Source organism: Octopus sinensis, linkage group LG18, assembly GCF_006345805.1.
Source record: "Octopus sinensis linkage group LG18, ASM634580v1, whole genome shotgun sequence".
In the NCBI taxonomy this organism is placed as follows: Eukaryota; Metazoa; Mollusca; class Cephalopoda; order Octopoda; family Octopodidae; genus Octopus; species Octopus sinensis.
The window spans coordinates 8,359,348-8,384,516 of NC_043014.1; the positions used below are offsets into that span (position 1 = coordinate 8,359,348).

General features: G+C 38.9%; 1 protein-coding gene across 2 annotated transcripts in view; it reads left to right on the top strand.

Moving 5' to 3' along the window:
• The window catches only part of LOC115221376 (zinc finger protein OZF-like), a 59,272-nt gene extending 37,639 nt beyond the window's left edge, over window positions 1-21,633 (top strand). For both annotated transcript variants that reach the window (XM_029791552.2, XM_029791553.2), the window contains exon 2: window positions 19,069-21,633. In XM_029791552.2, the coding sequence (XP_029647412.1) occupies window positions 19,186-20,766 (1,581 nt within the window). In that variant the 5' untranslated portion in view covers window positions 19,069-19,185 and the 3' untranslated portion in view covers window positions 20,767-21,633. The remainder of the gene's footprint in view (window positions 1-19,068) is intronic.
• Window positions 21,634-25,169: the final 3,536 nt, after the last annotated feature.

Genomic DNA, 25,169 nt, shown 5'->3' on the forward strand with positions numbered 1-25,169 from the left:
GGCCATGATGCTCCCCCACTACTTCTGCTCGTGTTCAGAGATGCACATATCGTCAGCCACTAAGGGACATGCTCAACTGGTTAAGGTCAAACAACTGACAAGCAAATCTGTGGTATTGAGCAGAATATTTGCTGTAGCCCATCTTTTATTATTATTATTACTATTATTATTATTATTATTATTATTATTATTATTATTATTTACTACTACTACTACTACTACTACTCCTCAGGTGGTAAGCTTGCAGAATCAGCATGCTGGGGAAAATGCTTTCATCTGTCTTTAAGTTCAGAATTCAAATTCTGTTGAGGTTGACTTAACTTTTCATCCTCTCAGGGTTGATAAAATAAGTACCAGCTGAGTACAGTGGTCAATATAATTGACTTATATTGACTTATCCCCTCCCTAGAAATTGCTAGCCTTGTGCCAAAATTTGAAATAATTACAGTAGTACCTCGGTTTTCAAACACCGTTGATCACGAATAAATCATGCTGTGTCTCCTGTCTTTTACATAGTCATTTAATACAGTAGTACCTCAGTTTACTAATGATTCTGATCATATTAAATTGTACTTTATATATATATGTATATGTAAAGCACGATTTATTCATGATCAGGTGCAGGAGTGGCTGTGTGGTAAGTAGCTTGCTAACCAACCACATGGTTCCGGGTTCAGTCCCACTGCGTGGCATCTTGGGCAAGTGTCTTCTGCTATAGCCCCGCGCTGACCAATGCCTTGTGAGTGGATTTGGTAGACGGAAACTGAAAGAAGCCTGTCGTATATATGTATATATATATATGTGTGTGTGTGTGTGTTTGCGTGTCTGTGTTTGTCCCCCTAGCAATGCTTGACAACCGATGCTGGTGTGTTTACGTCCCCATCACTTAGCGGTTCGGCAAAAGAGACCGATAGAATAAGTACTGGGCTTACAAAGAATAAGTCCCGGGGTCGATTTGCTCGACTAAAGGCGGTGCTCCATCATGGCTGCAGTCAAATGACTGAAACAAGTAAAAGAATAGCCGACAAACAGTTTCGCATACTTGGCACCTATTCTCATGACCACTCCCGAGACCTGTTGGTGAAAATCCTCCACAAACGAGAAGCAGTCGAGGGAGAGAACAAGTTCAGCCAGATGAAGAAGTGTGGAGGTGTCAGGCTGGAGGTTGAGTTGAAGGTCTAGGAAGTGTTTGAGTGTAAGAAGTTCTTTGTTGTGTGGGATCACCGTATCCAGTGCGTCCATGCTGCCAACAAAGCACGCGAAGTCCTGTTTTTGATTCGACGGTCATTCGGAATGCTCACTGCAACCATATTCCTACCACTCTATGTCACACTGGTGAGACCCATATTGGAGTACGGGTTTCAAGCCTCTTCTCCTTATCTCCTCAAAAACATACAGCATCTTGAAAGAGTCCAGAAGCTGGCTACCCGCGTGGTTCTTGGTCTCAAGAATTTGTCTTATGAAGAAAGGCTGAAGACGCTCGACCTTTATTCTCTAGAAAAACGCCGCCACCGTGGTGATCTCATTCTTGCTCACAACATCATAAGCAGAAAGTGTAACCTCTCGAAAGAGCTGTTCTTCACTCCTGCTCCAGAGCGTCGGCTGCGGGGTCACTCCGAAAAGCTCTATCTGCGACGATTTCATCTCAATCGAAGGAGAGGGGCTTTCTCCGTCCGGGTTGCGAATCCGTGGAATAAGCTGCCAGACGAGATAGTGAAGATGCCGACGACTGCTCGGTTCAAAGTCTCTCTTGACCAGAAATGGCCTGAACTCTTTGCATGAACAATCTCCCTGTACATAACTCCATGTCTCCCTACATGGCCAAAAAATTAACTAACTAGCTAACTAACATATAGACTCTTGATATCAAGAGTGAGGAGCAGTTTAGAGGGGCCAGGTGGGAAGGAGGAAGAGTTGAAGAGACGGAGAGCATGGTTAGTGTCATGAATGTGGGCAGGGAGGGAAGTGAATGGTGGGGGGTGGGGGTGGAGTGCAGACAATGAGGTTGGAGGTGGTGGGAGGGAGACAGGAGGAGGAGATGAGATTATGGATAGTGGAGGACTCAGTCTGTTGGTAATTAGGCATGGGGTTGGAGGGCAGTGGGCAATAAAAGGAGGTGTCTTGAAGTCGGCTTAGAGTTTCAGCCTTTTAGAGGTCTGCATGCCACACCACCATAGTTCCACCTTTGCCGGCTGGTTTTATGATGATGTCTTTCGGAGACATCGAAGGGTTGAGAGTTCGGCTGGGGAGATGTTAAAATGTCGGGGTTGCCCGAGAAAGTAAAATCGGTCCACAACATATTGGCAGATGTATGTATATATATATATATGTGTGTGGTTGGTGTTAGGAAGGGCATCCAGCCATAGAAACACTGCCAGATCAGACTGGGCCTGATGCAGCCTTCTGGCTTCACAGACCCCGGTTGAACCGTCCAACCCATGCTAGCATGGAAAGCGGACGCTAAATGATGATGATGAGGATGATGATGATGATGGCATGTGCAGACAATTCGTTCGACAGACAATTCCCTGACTGGGCAATAAGTCAACATGTGGAAGAATCAATTATGGAGATCATCAAAATGGAATGAGGAGGTCGAAGCTTCTATACAAAGGGTACACCTATATTATTGATAGAATCAGAAAAGAAAAGACTTATGGGAGATGTGCAAATCGTAAACTCTGCAATGCTAGACTGACAATGATTGATAAGAAAATTAGCACCACTCCTTCTGAACACGTACATCCACCTACATCATCATCATCATCATCATCGTTTAACGTCCGCTTTCCATGCTAGCATGGGTTGGACGATTTTGACTGAGGGCTGGCAAACCAGATGGCTGCACCAGGCTCCAATCTTGATCTGGCAGAGTTTCTACAACTGGATGCCCTTCCTAACGCCAACCACTCCGAGAGTGTAGTGGGTGCTTTTTACATGCCACCAGCACGAGGGGCCAGTCAGACGGCACTGGCAACGACCTCGCTCGAATCCTTTTACACATGCCACCAGCACAGGTGCCAGTAAGGCGACGTTGGTAACGATCACGCTCAAATGGTGCCCCTTTATGTGTTACTGGCTTGGAAGCCAGTTGGCTGCTCTGGCGAAAAATCATGCTGCAAAAGTTATGGAAGAAATAAAGCTTCTTGCTGGACTCATGCAACGTGGTAGATGTTGACAGCCACTGTACGACATGTCTTTATGGTAGTACTACAACAGAGTTCTTAATGATCTCCCGAAAACCAACAACACTCTAGAAGGGTGACACCACGCCTTTAGTAGAAGAGTTAATGTCCATCACCCTAAATTATCCAAATTAATTGAGAAGCTTAGGGTAGAACAGACACACACTGAAATGGTAATAGAACAGGCCATATCAGGGGTTGAAGTGGCAAGGAAAAGCAAAACGTATATTCGGCTTAAGAAAAGACTTAAAAACATTGTTCTTAATTACGACAATACAGCTGGGTTGGAATTTTTAAGGGCATGAGCCCATAATTGTATGTGATATCTTTATTTCTACATGTAAGATATTTTTCATGTGTCGACCTATTGTATGTAATATCTTTTTATAAATAAATTGTTTTTATTTGTAAGTCTAATAAAACGTTTTTGTAATTTTTTCTTTGTTTTTCAAAATGTTGACATATTGTCCTTTCGGCAAATTGTCCAATCAGTCAGTTGTCCTGTCTGTATGTTGTCTGTTAGCCAATTGTCTGTCAATGAATTGTTTGTCTACCTATATGTATGTATGTATACATATACATACATGCATATACACACATGCCACCAACAACACACACACATACACACAGTTACTGCCACATACACATGCTACCATACACACACATATGCCACCATACACACACACACATGTGCATAGGATTGCAGTTTCGATTCCCAGACCTGGCGTCGTGAGTGTTTATTGAGCGAAAACACCTAAAAGCTCCACGAGGCTCCGGCAGGGGTTGGTGGCGATCCCTGCTGTACTCTTTCGCCACAACTTTCTCTCACTCTTTCTTCTGTTGGCCTGCTTGCTTAGCCAGCGGGATGGCATCATTTGAAGGCTAAAACAATGCAAAGCGCATTGTGACCAGCGATGTGTAGCAACATCTGATAGTCTGGTCAGTCATGATGATCACAGTGATATACATATATATATATATATGTGTGTGTGTGTATGTACATACATATATAAGTATATGTGTGTGTATGTGGGTCTATGTTTGTTAGGAAGTTGATTGTTATGGCTGGTGAATGAGTAGGCATTGGTTTCTCACCAATAAAACAGTTAGCCATGTAGGGCATCAGACTCAGTTGGATAAAGGAACATTATTCTACAACTGGAGAGAGGAAAATGACAGTTAGTCTCTTACTTGTTACTAGATTGTGGTGTTGATGGGAAACTGAAAGAAACCTGTCATATACATTATATATATATCATGTAAAATGCACCATTTGAGCGTGGTCATTGCCAGTGCTGCTTGATGGGCTCCCATGCTGGTGGCACATAAAAAGCACCATCCAAGTGTGGCTGATGCCAACACAAAAAGCACCCACTACACTCTGGAAGTGGTTGGCATTAGAAAGGGCATCTAGTTGTAGAAACATTGCCAGATCAAACTAGAGCCTGGTGCAGCCTTCTGGCTTACCAGCCCTCAGTCAAACCATCCCACCCATGCCAGCATGGAAAGTGGATGTTAAAGGACGATGATGATGATGATGACGAGACGTCTGTTTGTAATGTGTTGTTATTATTATTATTATTGTTTTTATGTATTATTATTGTTTTTACGTATTATTTTTGTATTCATATTCGTGTAACAAGGCCCGTTTTTTCCGTTCTTGTTTTGTATACATTTGAAGCTTTCTTCCAAGGAATCTAATGCGCTTATCTTAGTTTTTCCTTGGGGCTGGCCAGATTGGAGCAATCTTAAGATTAATCAGCGGAAATTGCAAGGATGATCCGGTTCTTGACTGAAGATAGAAAACTTCGAATGTCCCGTCCGTGTTTTTGTATCGTCTTCTAAATGTTTTGCGTTCTTGTCCCAGTCTGTATTATATATATATATATATATATATATATTTACACATACATATGTGTGTGTCTTTGTGTTTGTACCCCATACTACTTGAGAACCTGAGTTGGTTGGTTTACATCTCTGTAACTTAGCAGTTCAACAAAACAGACTGACAGAATAAGTACCAGGCTTAAAAGAAAAGTACTGGGATTGATTCGTCTCACTTGAACCCTTCAAGGCAGTGCCCCATATGGCCAGTCCAAAAGACCAAAACAGACAATTCTTCTGGGTTTGGGAAATAAATAAAATGGAAAACTCACCAAAAAAAGCATGTTCATTCGTGTGTACAGGTGACAAAAAATGTTAACCAAAACACATCTGAATTCAGGTGAGAGCTTCAAAATTTTACGAAGATCAAGCATGCCTTTCCTATCAATGTTATTATTATTATTATTATTATTATATATTATTATTATTATTAATGTAATAATAATAATATTTTCCAGTTTAGACACAAAGCTAGAAATATTGAGGAAAGGGATTTGTTGATGTTTTTGGCCCCAGCACATGACTGGTACTTAAGAGGAATGAAAGACAAAGTTGACTTTAGCAGGATTTGAACTCAGAATGTTAAGAGCCAGAAGAAATACTGCAAAGCATTTTTTCAGATGCTCTAGCAATTCTGCTAGCCCATCACTCTAATAATAATAATAATAATAATCCTCCTCCTTTTCTACTAAAGGCACAAGGCCTGAAATTTGGGGAGAGGGGACCAATCGATTACATTGACCCCAGTGTTTCACTGCTACTTAATTTATTAACACCGAAAGGATGAAAGGCAAAGTTGACCCCAGCGGAATTTGAACTCAGAACGTAACGGCAGACAATATGCTGCTAAAAATTTCACCCAGGTGCTAATGATTCTGCCAGCTCACCACCTTCATAATAATAATAATAATAATAATAATAATAATATAATAATAATAATAATAATAATTAATTCTTTTTTATTAGCCACAAGGGCTGATACACATGATTGGAAACATAAAGGGACAAGACAGGACGAAAGGTTACAAAGGGTTTTGTCCGTTTGTTAAAAAATCCGAGTAAAAACTGTATAACAATAATTATAAAACAATGAAAAACTCCCAAAAGGGGGAGGCGTTACGAAAGGTTCCTGGTGGAAAAAACCCTACAAAAGCCAACGGGAGCCTGTTCAAAAAAGGGGTGCAGAGAGTCCCTTTTTTTCCCCTTTTAATAATAATAATAATAATAATAATTCTTTCCATTATTGGCACAAGTCCTGAAATTTTGGGGAAAGGGGTTTGTCGATTACAGCAACCCCTCTACTTGACTGGTACTTAATTTGATAGCCCCTAGTGGATAAAAGGCGAAATTGAACTCAGTATGTAAAGAACTAGAAGAGATGCTGCTAAGCATTTTGTCCAGCATAATAACAATTCTGTCAACTCACTACATCATCATCATCATCATCATCATCATCTACATTAATAATAATTTTGGTTTCAAATGTTGGTTTAAGGCCAGCAATTTTTTGGATGTGGGTTAATTGATTACATCAACCAATACTTAAATGACACTATATTTTATTGACTCTGGAGGAATGAAGGCAAAGTTGACCTCAGTAGGGTTTGAAGTTAGAATGTAAAGGGCTGGAACAAACCCAGCAAAGTGTTTGGACTAACACTCTAATGATTCTGTCAATAATGATTTCTTACAAAGCGAAAGCCCCCACTTCTTTTTGTGGTGGGGTAGTAACAGTCACTTTAGGCACATGGCTAGTTTTTGTTGGTGACAGTCTGTTGTTATTTAGATTTTTAGGTTAATTGCAATGAATAGAATTGATAGATTCAGTTTCCTTCTTTGTTGAGATTAATGCTTCTGTCATATGAAGGGCAGTGCACATAAACTTGTATTAGGTCCTCCAAGAAAAGTCCTCTATCTTAGGGTAGCGAGCTGGCAGAAACGTTAGTGTGCCAGGCGAAATACTTAGTGATACTTCGTCTGTCGTTATGTTCTGAGTTCAAATTCCGCCAAGGTCGACTTTGCCTTTCATCCTTTCGGGGTCGATTAGATAAGTACCAGTTACACACTGGGGTCGATGTAATCGACTTAATCCGTCTGTCTGTCCTTGTTTGTCCTCTCTGTGTTTAGCCCCTTGTGGGTAGTAAAGAAATAGGTATTTCGTCTGTCTTTACGCTTTGAGTTCAAATTCTGCCGAGGTCGACTTTGCCTTTCATCCTTTCGGGGTCGATTAAATAAGTACCAGTTATGCACTGGGGTCGATATAATCGACTTAATCCGTCTGTCTGTCCTTGTTTGTCCTCTCTGTGTTTAGCCCCTTGTGGGTAGTAAAGAAACAGGTATATGTATGCAAAGGATGTCCATGTCTGGTTGTTACCTGTTTGTACAACAATTATAAAAACAACAATGGTGATGGTGGCAATGATGATGATGATGATGATGATGCTGACAACGAGTATGCCTCTGATATTACCATTCATTGCCCGTCCTAGCAGCTAGTGGAGAGGACACAACCATTCTAATGTAAACAAACTCATAGCATTTCTTCTTCTTCTTAGTGTTGTTTCTCACTCTGCTTCTTGCCCAGATCTAGTCCCACCCCCCCATCCTACCAATCATTACTAGCAAGTGGGATTAAAATTTGGCCTGTTTCCAGTATTCTAATATCTGTATTAATGTTCTTACTGTTTCTACTAGTAACAGCTATTACTACTACTACTACTACCACTACTACTACTACTACCACCACCACCACAACCACCACCACCACAACTACTACTACTACCACCACTACCGCCGCCACCACTACCACTACTACTACTACTACTACCTTCACCACCACCAATGCTACAATGCTTCCTCCCTTCTTCTTCTTCCTCCTTCCACTACTACAACTACTACTACTACTACTAAGCACTACCACTGCCATTACTATTACTACTGCCACTACTACTAAGCACTACCACTGCCATCACTATTATTTCTGCCATCACTATTACTACTACTACTACTGCTGCTGTTACTACTACTACTACAGTAACTAAAAGCTACTACCATCACAACAATGACTATTACTACTACTACCACCACCACCACCATCACTGCTAATGACTGCTACTTGTACTATAACTATTACTGCTACTAATTACCGTTGCTTATTGCAATTACTACTTTCACTATCACCACCACCACTACCATCACCACCACCACAACCACCACTACTACTTAATAATTTGATCCGTCGTTATAAATTCATAAATTGTTGTAGAGAAGTATGGTCAGCTGAACCCAGCACCAGTGTATGACTGGTACATATTTTAAGAACCCCAACTGGGTTTGAACTTACGTAGTGGACTGATGAAACTTGAAAAACAGACTAATTTTTAATCTTCAACCTTTTAACATTTAAACCAGCCATATACAGCCCAAATATTCTACCCCTTTTTATGTTCAAACTGGCCAGATCTGGCTTCTCACACCTACCCTACAATGTCATTCTCAAAATATACAACCGCATCGCAGGAGTGGCTGTGTGGTAAGTAGCTTGCTAACCAACCACATGGTTCCGGGTCCAGTCCCACCGCGTGGCATCTTGGGCAAGTGTCTTCTGCTATAGCCCCGGGCCGACCAATGCCTTGTGAGTGGATTTGGTAGACGGAAATTGAAAGAAGCCTGTCGTATATATGTATATATATATATATATATGTGTGTATATGTTTGTGTGTCTGTGTTTGTCCCCCTAGCATTGCCTGACAACCGATGCTGGTGTGTTTATGTCCCCGTCACTTAGTGGTTCGGCAAAAGAGACCGATAGAATAAGTACTGGGCTTACAAAAGAATAAGTCCCGGGGTCGATTTGCTCAACTAAAGGCGGTGCTCCAGCATGGCCGCAGTCAAATGACTGAAACAAGTAAAAGAGTAAAGAGTAAAAGAGAGTAAACATTATGACAATTTCAAAGCTATGAGATAATGATTAATTTCTAAATAATATGAATAAATAAGCATTACATTTGATAGATTGATCTTGAATGCTAAAGAGTTAATCATTGACTGATCTTGATATTTTTTCTTATTTGTTCTTCTTTTTTTTGGCCCCTCTTAATATATAATTATTTCTACTTAGCTTAGGTTCAGTTCCACTTCATGGCACCTTGGGCAAATGTCTTCTACTGTAGCCTCAGGTCGACCAAAGCATTGAGTGGATTTGATACACAGAAACTGAAAGAAGCCCATCATATATATTATATGCAGCACGGACTTTGTCAGTGAACAGGTCGCGGATTTTAGCGACGAAAATATTTTGACAAATTAAACTTAAATGTTGGAGTGAATCGAACGGCTTTTGTGTGTTTCTTAAATGGCTTATAAACACCTTCCACGCTGCAATTGTTTTCGTTTCAGCACACGATCTCAGATCAAATTACTTGCTATGCGAGTACATCTCCGTAATATATATATATGTATATATATATATGTGTGCTGGTGGTACGTAAAAAGCACCATCCGACCGTGGCCGTTTGCCAGCTCCGTCTGGCACCTGTGCGGGTGGCACGTAAAAAGCACCCACTACACTCACGGAGTGGTTGGCGTTAGGAAGGGCATCCAGCCGTAGAAACACTGCCAGATCAGACTGGGCCTGATGCAGCCTCCTGGCTTCACAGACCCCAGTTGAACCGTCCAACCCATGCTAGCATGGAAAGCAGACGCTAAATGATGATGATGATGATGATATATATATATTTATTTGGGGTACTTAGTTGTGCTCATGACTTAGTGTTTGCTTCTTCCATGGGTATGAGTAAGTATCTCATTTACTTCTTTGCCACATGTATCACTGACGAAGGGAGGCTTCTTTTTGAACTAACCCTGAAATCAGTCCGATATGGTAATAATGGAATTTTTTAGAAATTTCTGTCGGCCTTTTTTCGAGTAGCGTGCATACTGGGGAAAAAATTATATGGTAAATGGACAATATGTCCAATATTTGGCATTAGAAATTTTTTCTTTTGCCCTTATTTATAAGTTGTTTATAATTTAACCTTTAAAGGTATTTTTTAATATGCTGGCCATTGATAAAATTTTTTTCGAAAAAATTTGATCCTACATTAGATATATATATATATATCATCATAATCATCATCATCGTTTAACGTCTGCTTTCCATGCTAGCATGGGTTGGACGATTTGACTGAGGGCTGGTAAACCAGATGGCTGCACCAGGCTCCAGTCTTGATCTGGCAGAGTTTCTACAGCTGGATGCCCTTCCTAACGCCAACCAGTGTGTGTGTATGTATGTATATATGTGCGTGTGTTTGTTTATTCCCCCACCCACCATCACTTGACAACCAAGGTTGATGTGTTTACGTCTCCATAACTTTGTGTTCATCAAAATAGAATCGCTACTAGGCTTACAAAAGAATAAGTTCTGGAGTCAATTTCTTTATTTAAAAAACCCTTAAGGCCGTACTCCAGCATGGCCACAGTCGAAATGACTGAAACAAATAAAAGAATGTGTGTGTGAACTTTCTGCATTAAATAGATTTATTAAAATTAAATTAGATATTGTTTACTACACGCAGACGACTTTGTGATATTTATTCTGTAAACAACTCTGTCACCCACCACACCCTTCTCCTCTCTTACCACTGCAAATGTGTGACCTTGTGCCTGTGTTTGGAAACATGATGCTTATTATTATTATTATTATTATTATTATTATTATTATGTTTTATACATTGAGTCCAAATGCTGCCAAGGTTGACTTTGTCTTTCACCTTCTCAGGGTCAATAAAATAAATAAAATACCAAGATAAATACCAGTTGAGCACTAGAGTTGATGTCATTGACTAACCCTCTGTCCCCAAAATTTCAGGCGTTGTGCTTATAGTGGAAAGAATTATTATTATTATCATCATCATCATCATCATCATTATTATTATTACTATTATCATTATTATCATCATCATCATTATTATTATTACCATTATTATTATCATCATGATCATCATTATTATTATTATTACTATTATTATTATCATTACTATCATCATCATCATTATTATTGTTATTATTATTTTTATTATTATTATTATTATTATCATTATCATCATCAACATTATTATTATTATTATCATTATCATCATCATCATCATCATCATCATCATCATTATTATTATTACTATTATCATTATTATCATCATCATTATTATTATTACTATTATTATTATCATTATCATCATTATTATTATTATTATTAAGAAGGCAGAGATCATCATTATTATCATCATCATCATCATTATTATTATTATCATTATTATCAACATCACCATTGTTGTTTTTCTAATTGTTACTGGGCAAAATGCTTAGCAGTATTTTGTCACTTTACATTCTGAGTTCAAATTCCACGGAGGTCAGCTTTGCCTTTCATCTTTTCAGGGTCGATAAAATAAGTACCACTTGGGAGTGGGGGGGGGGCGATCTAATTGACTTATCTCTCCCCCAGACTTGCTGGCCTTCTGCCAAAATTCGAAATCACCATTTTCATTTTTATTATTAAGGTAGTGAGCTGGCAGAATCATTAGCATGCTGGATTAAATGCTTTGCAGTATTTCGCCAGTCACTGTGTTCTGAGTTCAAATTCTACTGAGGTTGACTTTGCTTGTCATCCTTTCATCATCATCATCATCATCGTTTAACGTCCATTCTCCATGCTGCACCAGGCTCCAGTCTGATCTGGCAGTGTTTCTACAGCTGGATGCCCTTCCTAACACCAACCACTCCGTGAGTGTAGATGGTGCTATTTACGTGCCACCGGCATGGAAGGCAGTGAAGGCGGCGCTGGCATCGGCCACGTTCAGATGGTGCTATTTACGTGCCACCGGCACAGGTGCCAGACGAGGCTGGCAACGGCCACGATCGGATTGGTGCTTTTTACGTGCCACCGGCATGGAAGGCAGTGAAGGCGGCGCTGGCATCGGCCACGTTCAGATGGTGCTATTTACGTGCCACCGGCACAGGTGCCAGACGAGGCTGGCAACGGCCACGATCGGATTGGTGCTTTTTACGTGCCACCGGCATGGAAGGCAGTGAAGGCGGCGCTGGCATCGGCCACGTTCAGATGGTGCTATTTACGTGCCACCGGCACAGGTGCCAGACGAGCTGGCAACGGCCACGATCGGATTGGTGCTTTTTACGTCCACCGGCATGGAAGGCAGTGAAGGCGGCGCTGGCATCGGCCACGTTCAGATGGTGCTTTTTCCTGCCACCGGCACAGGGATCAGGGTTGATTAAATAAGTACCAGTTATGCACTGGGGTCGATGTGATTGACTGTCCCCTGTCCCCAAAGTTTTAGGCCTTGTGCTTATAGTAGAAAAGATTATTATTATTATTACTAAGGCGTTGAACTTGCAGAATCGTTAGTACACTGGGTAAAATGCTTAGTGGCATTTCATCCATCTTCACACACTCTGAGTTCGAATTCCCTTGAGGTTGACTTTGCCTTACATCTTTCAGGGTCAATAAATTAAGTACCAGTTACGCACTGGGGTCGATATGATCGACTTAATCCGTCTGTCTGTCCTTGTTTGTCCTTTCTGTGTTTAGCCCCTTGTGGGTAGTAAAGAAATAGGTATTTCGTCTGTCTTTACGCTTCGAGTTCAAATTCCACCGAGATCAACTTTGCCTTTCATCCTTTCGGGGGTGATAAATTAAGTACCAGTCACGTACTGGGGTTGATCTAATCGACCGGGCCCCCTACCCAAAAATTTCAGGCCTTGTGCCTAGAGTAGAAAGGAAACTGTCCTTGGTTCTACACATAATACAACCTTCCTGTTATAAAATAATCTAAACTTGCACTTTTCCATTAAAATTTAATTTTAATTGGATTCCAAACACCAAAGAAATAAGAGCAAAGTTATTTTACTAAATTCGTCATTACTTTTTAGGTTAACTGAAAGAAAGTGACGCATGAGTGGCTGTGTGGTAAGTAGCTTGCTAACCAACCACATGGTTCTGGGTTCAGTCCCACTGCATGGCATCTTGGGCAAGTGTCTTCTGCTATAGCCCCGGGCCGACCAATGCCTTGTGAGTGGATTTGGTAGACGGAAACTGAAAGAAGCCTGTCGTATATATGTATATCTATATATATGTATGTATGTGTGTTTCTGTGTTTGTCCCCCTAGCATTGCTTGACAACCGATGCTGGTGTGTTTACGTCCCCGTTACTTAGCGGTTCGGCAAAAGAGACCGATAGAACAAGTACTGGGCTTACAAAGAATAAGTCCCGGGGTCGATTTGCTCAACTAAAGGTGGTGCTCCAGCATGGCCGCAGTCAAATGACTGAAACAAGTAAAAGAGTAGTGTGCTTCAGCAGAAATATAGTATCGAAAGGGTTTAAGAGGTAAATTTAGTCACCTGTAACCTATAAACCTTGTACCAATGCAAGAGGTTGTTGTTGTTATTTTCTGATGTTGCTTTCATCTAAATGTTATTTGGTTTCGTTTTGTGTTACCTCTTCTCTACTATCTCCTGCAGCTCTACACTTATCTGTGGCTTATCTTTTTATTTGTTCAGCAAAAACCGCTCTGCTGCTGCACTGATGTCTGCAGCAACCTAACCACTACACTATACCTTGCTACCTCACCTGCCACCTCACCCACCCCTTCCCTACTCCACCTGTCATCTACTCAACTTGCAATTAAACATTTTTTTTTTATGCTATTGATAGTAATGTTCCTTTAGAGAAAATTGCTTTGATGTAAAGAGTCAGAAATTCCAGAATATGGGATTCTGTGGTTGAGAGTGCACGGTGCTTTTGGCATAGACCAACCGAGAGAGGCATCGCTGCTTTTAGGCTTAACCCTTTAGTGTTTAAACCTGCCAAATCCGGCCCAGTATATTCTACATGTTTTATATTCAAACTGGCTATATCTAGCCTCTCACTCCTAACCTACAATGCCATTCTGAAAATGAACAATCACATCATTGAAACCTCAAAGCTATAAGATAATGCGTGATTAATTCAAAACAATTTGAGTGAAAAAGTATTACATTTAACTGAGTATTCTGAACACTAAAGGGTTTAAACATCCCATCTTTCTGTGTTCAAATCTCAGTACACCTGGCAATTGTGCTTGAACGAAAATTTACAACCAATAACAGTCAACTGCACCAATTAACTTCATTTAGTGTGACTTCCTCTTTCTCCCTCTTCTTCTCTCCTCCTTTTTTTCTTTTACTCCTTCCTCACATAAAAAAAAATTACCTTTTTGCTTAACCAGTTATTTCCCTTTATATTCAGAGTTTAACCCTTTCGTTACTGTATTTCTGTTGAGATGCTCTGTTTATCTTTCATTTACTTTAAATACAACAAAAAATTTAGTAAAATAATTTAGTTATCATTAAGCGAGTGTTAGGAACATAAATTGTGACTAAGGTTTGGTGGAAGATTTTAATTCGGAACTTATGAAAACAAGACATTTGTACTCAGAAACAGAGCCGGTTTCAGCCGGGTTGGTAATGAAAGGGTTAAGTCCCTCTTAAGTCAGTTTTTGCCTTTTCCTCCGTCTATAGTAACACATTTGAATCAATTTAATGTCTCTACAAGTGACTTTCTTTTTCTTTCTTTCTTTCTTTCTTTTTACTTGTTTCAGTAATTTTGACTGCGGCCATGCTGGAGCACCGCCTTTAATCGAGCAACTCGACCCCGGGACTTATTCTTTGTAAGCCCAGTACTTATTCTATCGGTCTCTTTTGCCGAACCGCTAAGTGACGGGGACGTAAACACACCAGCATCGGTTGTCAAGTAATGCTAGGGGGACAAACACAGACACACAAACATACATATAGATAGACAGATACGACGGGCTTCTTTCAGTTTCCGTCTACCAAATCCACTCACAAGGCTTTGGTCAGCCCAAGGCTATAGTAGAAGACACTTGCCCAAGGTGCCACGCAGTGGGACTGAACCCAGAACCATGTGGTTGGTAAACAAGCTACTGAGAAAAATCACATGAAGTAGCATGGAAAACAGGCATAAAATACACAATATATACACTTGGAGCCTGTACAGCTCCATGTCAAATTGTCCAACCCATGTCAGCATCAAAAACAGATGTTAAACAATGATATTGATGATATATATATATATATATATATATATATATATATATATATAATTCTGTCTTCCACCTTTTCTATCTCTCTCATGTTAATACCCTTGCAATTAACAGAATAGACTGATAATTTATTATAATTTTAGTTTTAGTATTCTTAGTACAAAAACACAGCATGGATATTTCATTCAGATCACTGCCAACCAATTTTACAATGTAGGGCCTGCCAGCTACTGTTGTAATATCTCTCCTTGGTAGTTATATAGTTGTCTTTTAGAAGCATGAAAACAGATTCACTGCAAGGTCCCATCATACCTATTTCTTTACTACCCACAAGGGGCTAAACACAGAGAGGACAAACAAGGACAGACAAACAGATTAAGTCGAGTACATCGACCCCAGTGCGTAGCTGGTACTTAATTTATCGACCCCGAAAGGATGAAAGGCAAAGGCGACCTCGGCGGAATTTGAACTCAGAACGTAACGGCAGACGAAATACCTATTTCTTTACTACCCACAAGGGGCTAAACACAGAGAGGACAAACAAAGACAGACAAACGGATTAAGTCGATTATATTGACCCCAGTGCGTAAATGGTACTTAATTTATCGACCCCGAAAGGATGAAAGGCAAAGTTGACCTCAGCGGAATTTGAACTCAGAACGTGAAGACGGACGAAATGCCATTAAGCATTTCACCCGGCGTGCTAATGATTCTGCCAGCTCGCCGCCTTAAGTAAACCTTCTATTTAGTATTTGCTATCATCATCATCATTGTTCGACCGTGGTCGAGACAATGGAATTTACCATGCTACGCCAGACTTCACGGTCCATCATCGCATTACGGAGGTCCTGTTGCTGGATGCCTGTATTCCTGGAGATTACATCAGGGTAGGAGAGTGTGCGCCCTCTGGTATTGCGAGTAGATGGCTTCCAGAGGAGAAGAGTAGAAATTACCTCTTTTTCAGCTCTACAACAATGTCCAGCAAACTGGACTCTCTTACCTTTCACAAGAGATGACACAGGTGGTAGTTTCCCATATATTTGCATTTTGGTTGGATGGCGCCTCCACGAGAGATTTTGAGCTCTCATTTGCTATAGTGATGATGGGGTCGATGCTATAGTGATGATGGACATGGAACGGGGGTGAAACATACTGACAGAAACGAGGGCGTTGTAGTGATGACGAAAGCCACTGATGAGGAGAGCCACCTTTACTGTTAGTGATAACAATGGTGATGGTACAGGTATCGTTGGTAATACTAACAATACCGGTGTTGAGTGCAGTGGCAATGGTGCTATTTGCATACTAGTAGCGGTGGTGGATGTAGTCGTAATTGCTGATTGTTGCAGTAGTGGTTGCGATGATGATGGAGGTGCTTTTGTCAATTGTTGTTGAGCTCCAGGTCAGTTATGATTAAGTATGATCAAAGACATTCTGTCTGTAACCATCCCAGCAACTACCTAGAGGCTCTTTTATTGGCTAATAGCAGCAGCAGCAAGTAGTAGTAGTAATAATAGTGGTGGTGGTGGTAGTAGTAGTAGTAGCAGCAGCAAGTTGTAGTAGTAGTAGTAGTAGTAGTAGTAGTAGTAGCAACAGCAAGTAGTAGTGGTGATGGTGGTGGTAGTAGTAGTAGTAGTAGTAATGGTGGTGGTGGTGGTGGTGGTAGCAGCAGCAGCAAGTACTGGTAGTAGTAGTAGCAGCAGCAGCAGAAAGTTGTAGTAATAGTAGTAGTAGTAGCAGCAGCAGCAGCAAGTACTAGTAGTGGTGGTGGTAGTAGTTGTAGTAATAGTTGTAGTGGTGTACTGCTTTCGTTAGTGATGAGAATGTTGGTTTTAGTCGAAGTAGAGATAGTGCTGCTAATAGTGAAGTTGTTGTTGGTGGTGGTGTGGTTGAGATGATGATGATGTTGATTCTGTTAGAAGTGATAGTAGTGGTTCAGATGATGGCAGTGGCGTTGATAGTGTCATTTGGTGACAGTGAAGAAAATGATGATGGTGGTGGTGGTGGTGGTGACAGTGGTAGCAATGATGACGATGATGACAACCACCAGCACCACCTTGCCACAGATGCTAGCACCTAAGAAGTTGCTTCTTCTACCAGCAACCATGGTTGAGAACATAATACAATATCAATTCAATTCTTCTATTTGTAAACTGACACTTCCTGATTTATATAGGTGTATGGGAGGTGCGTAGGATGAATGTGCTCCCATATTGTGTGTGTGTGTGTGTGTGTGTGTTTGAGTGTAGGGGTTGATTAAACTGGTCCAGAAGCAGGGAATATTTTCAGTTCTTTTAACCCTTCAGCGTTCAGATTACTCTGCGAAATATAATGCTTATTTATTTACATTGTGACACAAACCCTACTTGTGAAGACCTGTTGAGGCAAGTGAAAATGAAAAAATCAAAATCGAAATCGAAATTGATCAACATCAATGGAAATTGTAGCTGTGATACCAGTGCCGATGGCACGTAAGAGAACCATCCGAACATGGCCGTTGCCAGCGCCGCCCCGACTGGCCTCCGTGCCGGTGGCACGTAAAATACACCATCCGATTGTGGCCGTTACCAGCCTCGTCTGGCACCTGTGCAGGTGGCACGTAATAAGCACCCACTACACTCACGGAGTGGTTGGTGTTAGGAAGAGCATCCAGCTGTAGAAACACTGCCAGATCAGACTGGGCCTGGCGCAGCCTTCTGGCTTGCCAGACCCCAGTTGAACCGTCCAACCCATGCTAGCATGGAAAACGGACGTTAAACGATGATGATGATTGTCTTGATTTAATCATGCTTTAACTCATAGCTCTGAGACTTCATCATCATCATCATCGTTTAATGTCTGCTTTCCATGCTAGCATGGGTTGGACAATTTTGATTGAGGGCTGGTGAACCAGACGGCCACACCAGGCTCCAATCTTGATCTGGCAGAGTTTCTACAGCTGGATGCCTTTCCTAATGCCAACCACTCCGAGAGTGTAGTGGGTGCTTTTTACGTCCCCCAAATTTCAGGCATTGTGCCTATGGTAGAAAGGATTATTATTATTATTATTATTATTATTATTATTACTATTTAGCATGCTGGGGAAAATGCAAAGCGGTGTTTCGCCCATCACTATGTTATGAGTTCAGATTCTGCTGAGGGCGACTTTGCCTTTCTTCCTTTCGGAGTTGATGAAATAAGTACCACTTATGCACTGAGGTTGATGTAATTAGTTATTCCCCTTCCCCCAAAATTTTCAAGGCTTGTACCTAGAGTAGAAATAATAATTATTATTGTCACTATTTAGCAAACTAGGCAAAATGAATAGCAGTATTTTGCCCATCGCTATGTCCTGAGTTCAAATTCTGCCAAGATTGACTTTGCCTTTCATCCTTTCGAGGTCGATAAGTTAAGTACCAGTTGAGTACTGGGGTCAATGTAATCAACTCATGCCCACCTCCCCCAAATTTCAGGCCTTGAAGTTATAGTAGAAAGGATTATTATTATTATTATTATTATTACTTTCCCTCTGCTACCGTTTGTGAAAGACCAAAGACCGATGACGTTGTTTTACTTGGAAAGAAACCCAGATATTCTGGTTTAATTTTGAATGTTTCAGCCTTTCCTATCTTTGAATTTAATTTCATTTTATATTTTGAACTTGTAAAAGACACACGGCGTGTTGAAATATTGTTCATTCATTTCATTTTCATTTTAATAAACAGTCAATCTCTATTTATTACCAATAACTGTCACGCTCTTCTTCTTGTTTTATTATTATTATTATTATCATTATTATTATTATTATTATTATTATTATTTATTATTATTATTATTATTATATTATTATTATTATTATTATTATTATTATTATTATTATATATATTTTTTTTTTTTCTAATTTCAGGATTTTGCAGTCAGCTGACATCAACAATGATTTGTTATGAAACTTCAAAGAAATTTAATAAATCTGTGAAATGAACTCTGTTTAAATATTGATCCAATTTCCGTTTTTCTAACCAAGATGGCTGAGTGTGAAGTGTCAGTGCCTCCTCTAAATGATACAAGCAATTCTGTGCCAAGTGATCATAATTTCCCAGATCACAGTATGTACAATGACAGTTCAATTAATTTCCGTGAACATATTGGATCCACAACTCCAATGTTGGACAATCAACGAAGGAAGTGGCTTGAAGGTGGTGTGAGCCACTCGGAAGTAAACAGTGATATGCTGCTGCCACTCTCTGAGCAAGGGTTTGTTCACAAAAGAATGATGGATTCTGGCAGCAATATTGCTAATGAACATATGTACAAGAACATCCCAACTTCCAATAGTCAACATGGCAACAGACATTACGATATGAAAGAGAATCCAATCAGATGTAAATATTGCCAGAAAATCTTTTCACAGCCAATCTTGTTGCAGCGTCATATGAAATGCCATTCTATGCTTGGCACCATACATTATGGATCTATTCAGTGTGACTATTGTCAGAAGACATTTTCAAAATCTGCTCAATTAACAAGGCATCTCAAGACCCATTACGGGATGACATTTAAATGCAACGTTTGCGAGAAGCTTTTGTCAACTGCTAGTAGTTTGAACATACACCTTCGTACACACACAGGTGAAAAAAGCTATGAATGTGAGACCTGTCACAAGATGTTCTCCACATCGGGAAGTCTTTTGGTGCACAAACGTACACATACAGGGGAGAAAAGGTATCGGTGTGATCTGTGCGAGAAGTTCTTCACAACTTCCGGCAGCCTTCTAGTGCATCTTCGTTCCCATACAGGTGAGAAGAATTACCAGTGCAAGTTTTGTGAAAAACTTTTCACAACCTCTGGAAGTCTTCTTGTGCACATCAAGACTCACACGGGAGAGAAGCGTTTCCAGTGCAAATTCTGCGACAAGATGTTCATCACGTCTGGCAGTCTCACTGTGCATTTACGATCCCACACTGGCGAAAGACCCTACAAATGTGTATATTGTGAAAAATGCTTCACCACTTCCAGTAGTCTTGGTGTGCACACACGATCCCATACAGGGGAGAAGCGACACCAGTGTGAACATTGCTTCAAACTATTTTCAACGTCTAGCAGTTTGGCTGTGCATCGCAAAGCACATTACAACTTATCAATATCTGCTTCGTCACCAGTTGCTTGGCGTAACCCAGGAAAATCATATAGTTGCAATATTTGTTGTAAAGTGTTTCTGTCATCAGATGCTCTTGTTAGTCATGAAAGGAAGCATACAAAAAAACCATTCCGTTGTGAATTGTGTTATGAAGACTTTGCTACTAAACCTACATGCACGCGCCATTGGAAGACCCATCTCGGAGAGAAACCCTTTCACTGTAAGCACTGTAATAAGACGTTGTACACGAAAATCAAATATCTCCTCCACTTGCTCGATGTGAGTCGATACAAGCCCTATGAATGTTCTCATTGTCAGCAAATATTCTCTGATATTTCTGCCCTGGAAAAACACGTAGATGACCACCAGTTGAATCTTGGAACGTCATTCAGCTTAACCCAGAGTCTTTTAGAGCTCTCATCTTCCAATGAAAAGCAGCAGATGCACTCTGGAAAGATGATAAAATAGCAGGGCTAGAAACATCAAGATCTTCTTTAATGGATGGAGATAGACACATAGAGATGTTAATGGAGTCAAATAAACTTACAAACAATTCTACCACTCATGCCAAGTTAAACCATCAAAATTCAAACAGAATTCCAAATGAGGAACATCCTTGGAATGTTTCGTGTTCAGACGAGGAGGATTGTGAAACTCTAGCAGAAATGGAAAACGAAGATTCAACAGTGCCCAAATTATATAAATGCAGTCATTGCGGAATGGCCTTTAGTAAAACTAAATTCCTGTATATTCATGTTAAAAACTTCCAGAAACTAAGATCTTTTCACTGTGCATACTGCTCTTTGATGTTCTCTCAGCTTACTTTGCCAAAACATGCCAAAGAATGTGAGAAAGCTAATGAAATCCAACAGGCTGCATACAATGCTGAGTACGAAGTACCACAAACCAAGCAGAACAGTTTAACACATCTGGCCCTTCCTAATTCTGATGTGCCTCCCTTCACAAGGCCAATACATATGGGCATGACATCATCCATGGGTCATCACCACCACCACCACCATCACCACCACCATCACCACCGCCATCACCATGACCATAATATGTCCACTTTGAACATGAATGTTAAATCAAATTCTTCAGTCTGTCCTAAAATGTCCAAAACCGGAGATATGATGAAACCATTAGGATACTTGTCCTAAGGCTTCATATAATCCATTTAGAACAACATTTGCTCCCTGCCCTTTAATTTCCAAACCTTGGAGTGGTGTTTGGAATGAGAATTATATAAAAAAAAAGGGGAAAAAAAAAAAGAAAAACATAAGCATATTTATTGCTTGAAATGAATAAGTAAAGTTTTGTTGTAAAAAAAAAAAATATTGATATTTAAATAGAGTTCTATTTACATTTCCTTTATATTTTTATTCTGTGAATTCTGCCTCAATCAGAAAAAAAAAATGTCTGCAAGTCTGTGGTAGGCAAAGAGTTGATACCTGATTCTATTGAAGAAAAATAAGAAAGAGAAATATGGAAACAATAAAAAAATAACTTCCAATAAAGTTATGTGCAGATTTCAGTGGCACCTCGACCCTGTAGTGGGGTAAGCAATTGTCTACACATGTGTGCATGTATTTGTGAGTATAGTGTTGAAAAGGCAACACTATATTTGATTAACATATATTTGATGTTGAGGTTTTTACAATGCTCTGATATTTTTATACAGTTGATTTTTATCAACGCTGAATACATTAAACAAAGCATTGTGTGCTGAAACACTAAACACACACTCACACACACACACACACATATATATATATATATTATATATATATATATATATATACAGATATAAATATATATATATAAATATACATACATAAATATAAATATACATTTATATAAATATATGTATATAAATATGCATATATATAAATATACATATATTTAAATATATATATATATATATATATATATATAATATATGTATGTATGTATGTATGTGTATATAAATATGCATATATATAAATATACATATATTAAAAATATATATATATGTATATATATAATATATACACACACACACATGCAAAATACATATACACACACTATATATGTGTGTGTATATATATATATATATATATATATACATATATATATATATATATATATGTATATATACATACATATATTATATATATATATATATATATAATATATATATATATATATATATACATATACATATATATATATATATATATATATATATATATATATATACATATACATATATACATATACACTTAATATTTTCTCTAGTTTCAATCGTTTGATGTGTCTCTTGGAATCATTTGTTCCTTTTTTGAATCTTTCTTTCTATGACTTTTAAACCCTTAATGCACAGTTGGACAATCTTTAGCATCAATACATCCTAACTTATTCCCTTATTTATTGACTATTTATTTATTTATTCATTGCCGTTCAGTTTATTTCATTTCATCTCTTTTCTTCTGGTACACTCCTTTAAGATAAGGTATCATCTTTTGGGTGGGAGAGGGATACAAATGATTCTTCTGACAGTGTATCTATGTTTGATTTTTGTTCTTTCGATGCTTTCACTGTACACTGGCAATTCCAGCATCACCTCTGTCACTGATATCTTTTGTTCATACAGTCATAAAAAAAATTAAGCAGAAAATGCATATTAGTGTGTGCACAAGCAGTAAATCACAAATAAATCCATTGATGTCTCAGTTTTGTTTAGATGTTAGGGATGGCGTGCTGTAGTGTTGAATGCAGTGTAGAGAGGTCTGTGATGCACTTCCAGCAAACCCTAATCTAGTGACCTGGTTTCAATTCCAAGCTGAAACTGTGGTGTATTATATCATTCAGAAACGAGGCTTTATACATTTATACATACATACATATATATTTAAAATTAAGGATAAAATCTTTATAAGAAATTATCAGTAGTTAGCTTTTTCACGCTAACTACTGATAATTTCTTATAAAGATTTTATCCTTAATTTTAAATTTATATTTTTCACCGGAATAGTTCAATACTGAATTTTTGTTCCGAATAGGCAAATTGTTACCGAAATGCATTGCGAATAAGCCCGCCATTTTCATAGATATGTAAAGATAAACATTCGTACATGATACGACGAATTCTGCGGTTGGCTGTCGGGTATGTTATATTGTGTTTTTTCCTTACATGTCTTGAGTTCGTTGCACTGTTGAGCATAGAATGCATATTCTGCATTGATTGCGAAATCACAGGTGATATGTAACTAAATTCTGTTTTTAAATGACTTGCTTTGAAGTTTTGCATTCGGTACAATTTGTTTATTTTAGTAGTTTTGACTGCAAGAGTCCCTCCTAGCGTGCGGTACCTATGAATAATAGTACCCTCTATATAATATACATACATATATATATATATATATATATATATCAGGAAGGGCATCCGGCCGTAGAAAACTTGCCATACGCATAGCGCTGCATATATGTGCATACATTTTTGTAGGCGCGGGCATGGCTGTGTGGTTAGGGAGCTTGCTTCCTAGCTACATGGTTTCAGGTTCAGTCCCACTGCGTGGCACTTTGGGTAGGTGTCTTCCACTATAGCCCCAAGCCGACCGGAGCTTTGTGATTGAAAGTTACTGCCGTGTGTGTATGTGTGCATATAGCTGCTCAGTGCCTCTCCGAAAGAGAGAGAGTGAGGAATATATATATATATGTATATATCTGTAAATGTAATATGTGATAATTATTCGGCAGCCAAGATAAAACTCCGCGTTTCGGATGCCGAGGTGGAAATCCACACCACCATCACTTTTCCGATGGCCGGATAACTTAAGAGATGGTGGCATGGATTTCCACCTCGGCATCCAAAACTCGGAGTTTTATCTTGGCTACCGAATAATTGTCACATATTACATTTACAGATATGAAAATGTGAAGTAATGGAAATTTTGCCATCTGTAATAATAAAAAAAATATATATACATATTTACTCTGCTCCATGTTTTAGGTACTCATTTTTGAGGGTTTATGCCACTATACACAAGTATAATGCTTACCCACCACACACACACACACACACACACACACATTCACATAGAGGGTGTCTATAAATTACTTTAACAATTTGAAAAACTCAGAAAAATTTGAAAAGGAAGGCTAACTCAGCAGACTTCATTTGGAAAACATTAGCAAACAGTTTTATTAGGAACATCAGAACACCTCCACGTAGGCTGCATTGGCTGGTTGCATGAAACACATCTAGACAATAAATTATGGAAGTTGTAAAGATAATTTATGGATATCATGTATATATGTTGCAGACACACACATACATACATACATAGATAATAACTGAAGGATTAAAATTAATTAAAGGACATACTAAGTATGTCTACCTGCTGGAAATAACAGTATGTCCTTTGTTTAATTTTAATCCTTCAGCCATTTAATGCCTTTTTTGCAGGGCCTGCAATCACCTATATAATTGATTTTGTTATTCTCATTTTTAAATTGTTACACTAGATAATAATAGAGTCAATGATACCTTTGCAAATATTTTCTCATGAATTATTTGCTCCGTATTGAAATTATACATACATACATACATACATATATATATTTATATATATATATATACATATATATATATATATATATATATATATATATATATATATATATATATATATATATATATATATATATATATATCATTGGAAGCCTGTATAAGTGGTTAAGAGGTTTGTTTAGCAGTTATTTGGGTAACCTGGTATCAATCCCACTGCATAACATTTTGGGTATGTGCTCTTTGTCATAGCCTTTGATCAACCCAAGCTTTGTGAGTATTGTGTAGACAGAAACTGCAAGGAAGTTCATTGGCTTTCATT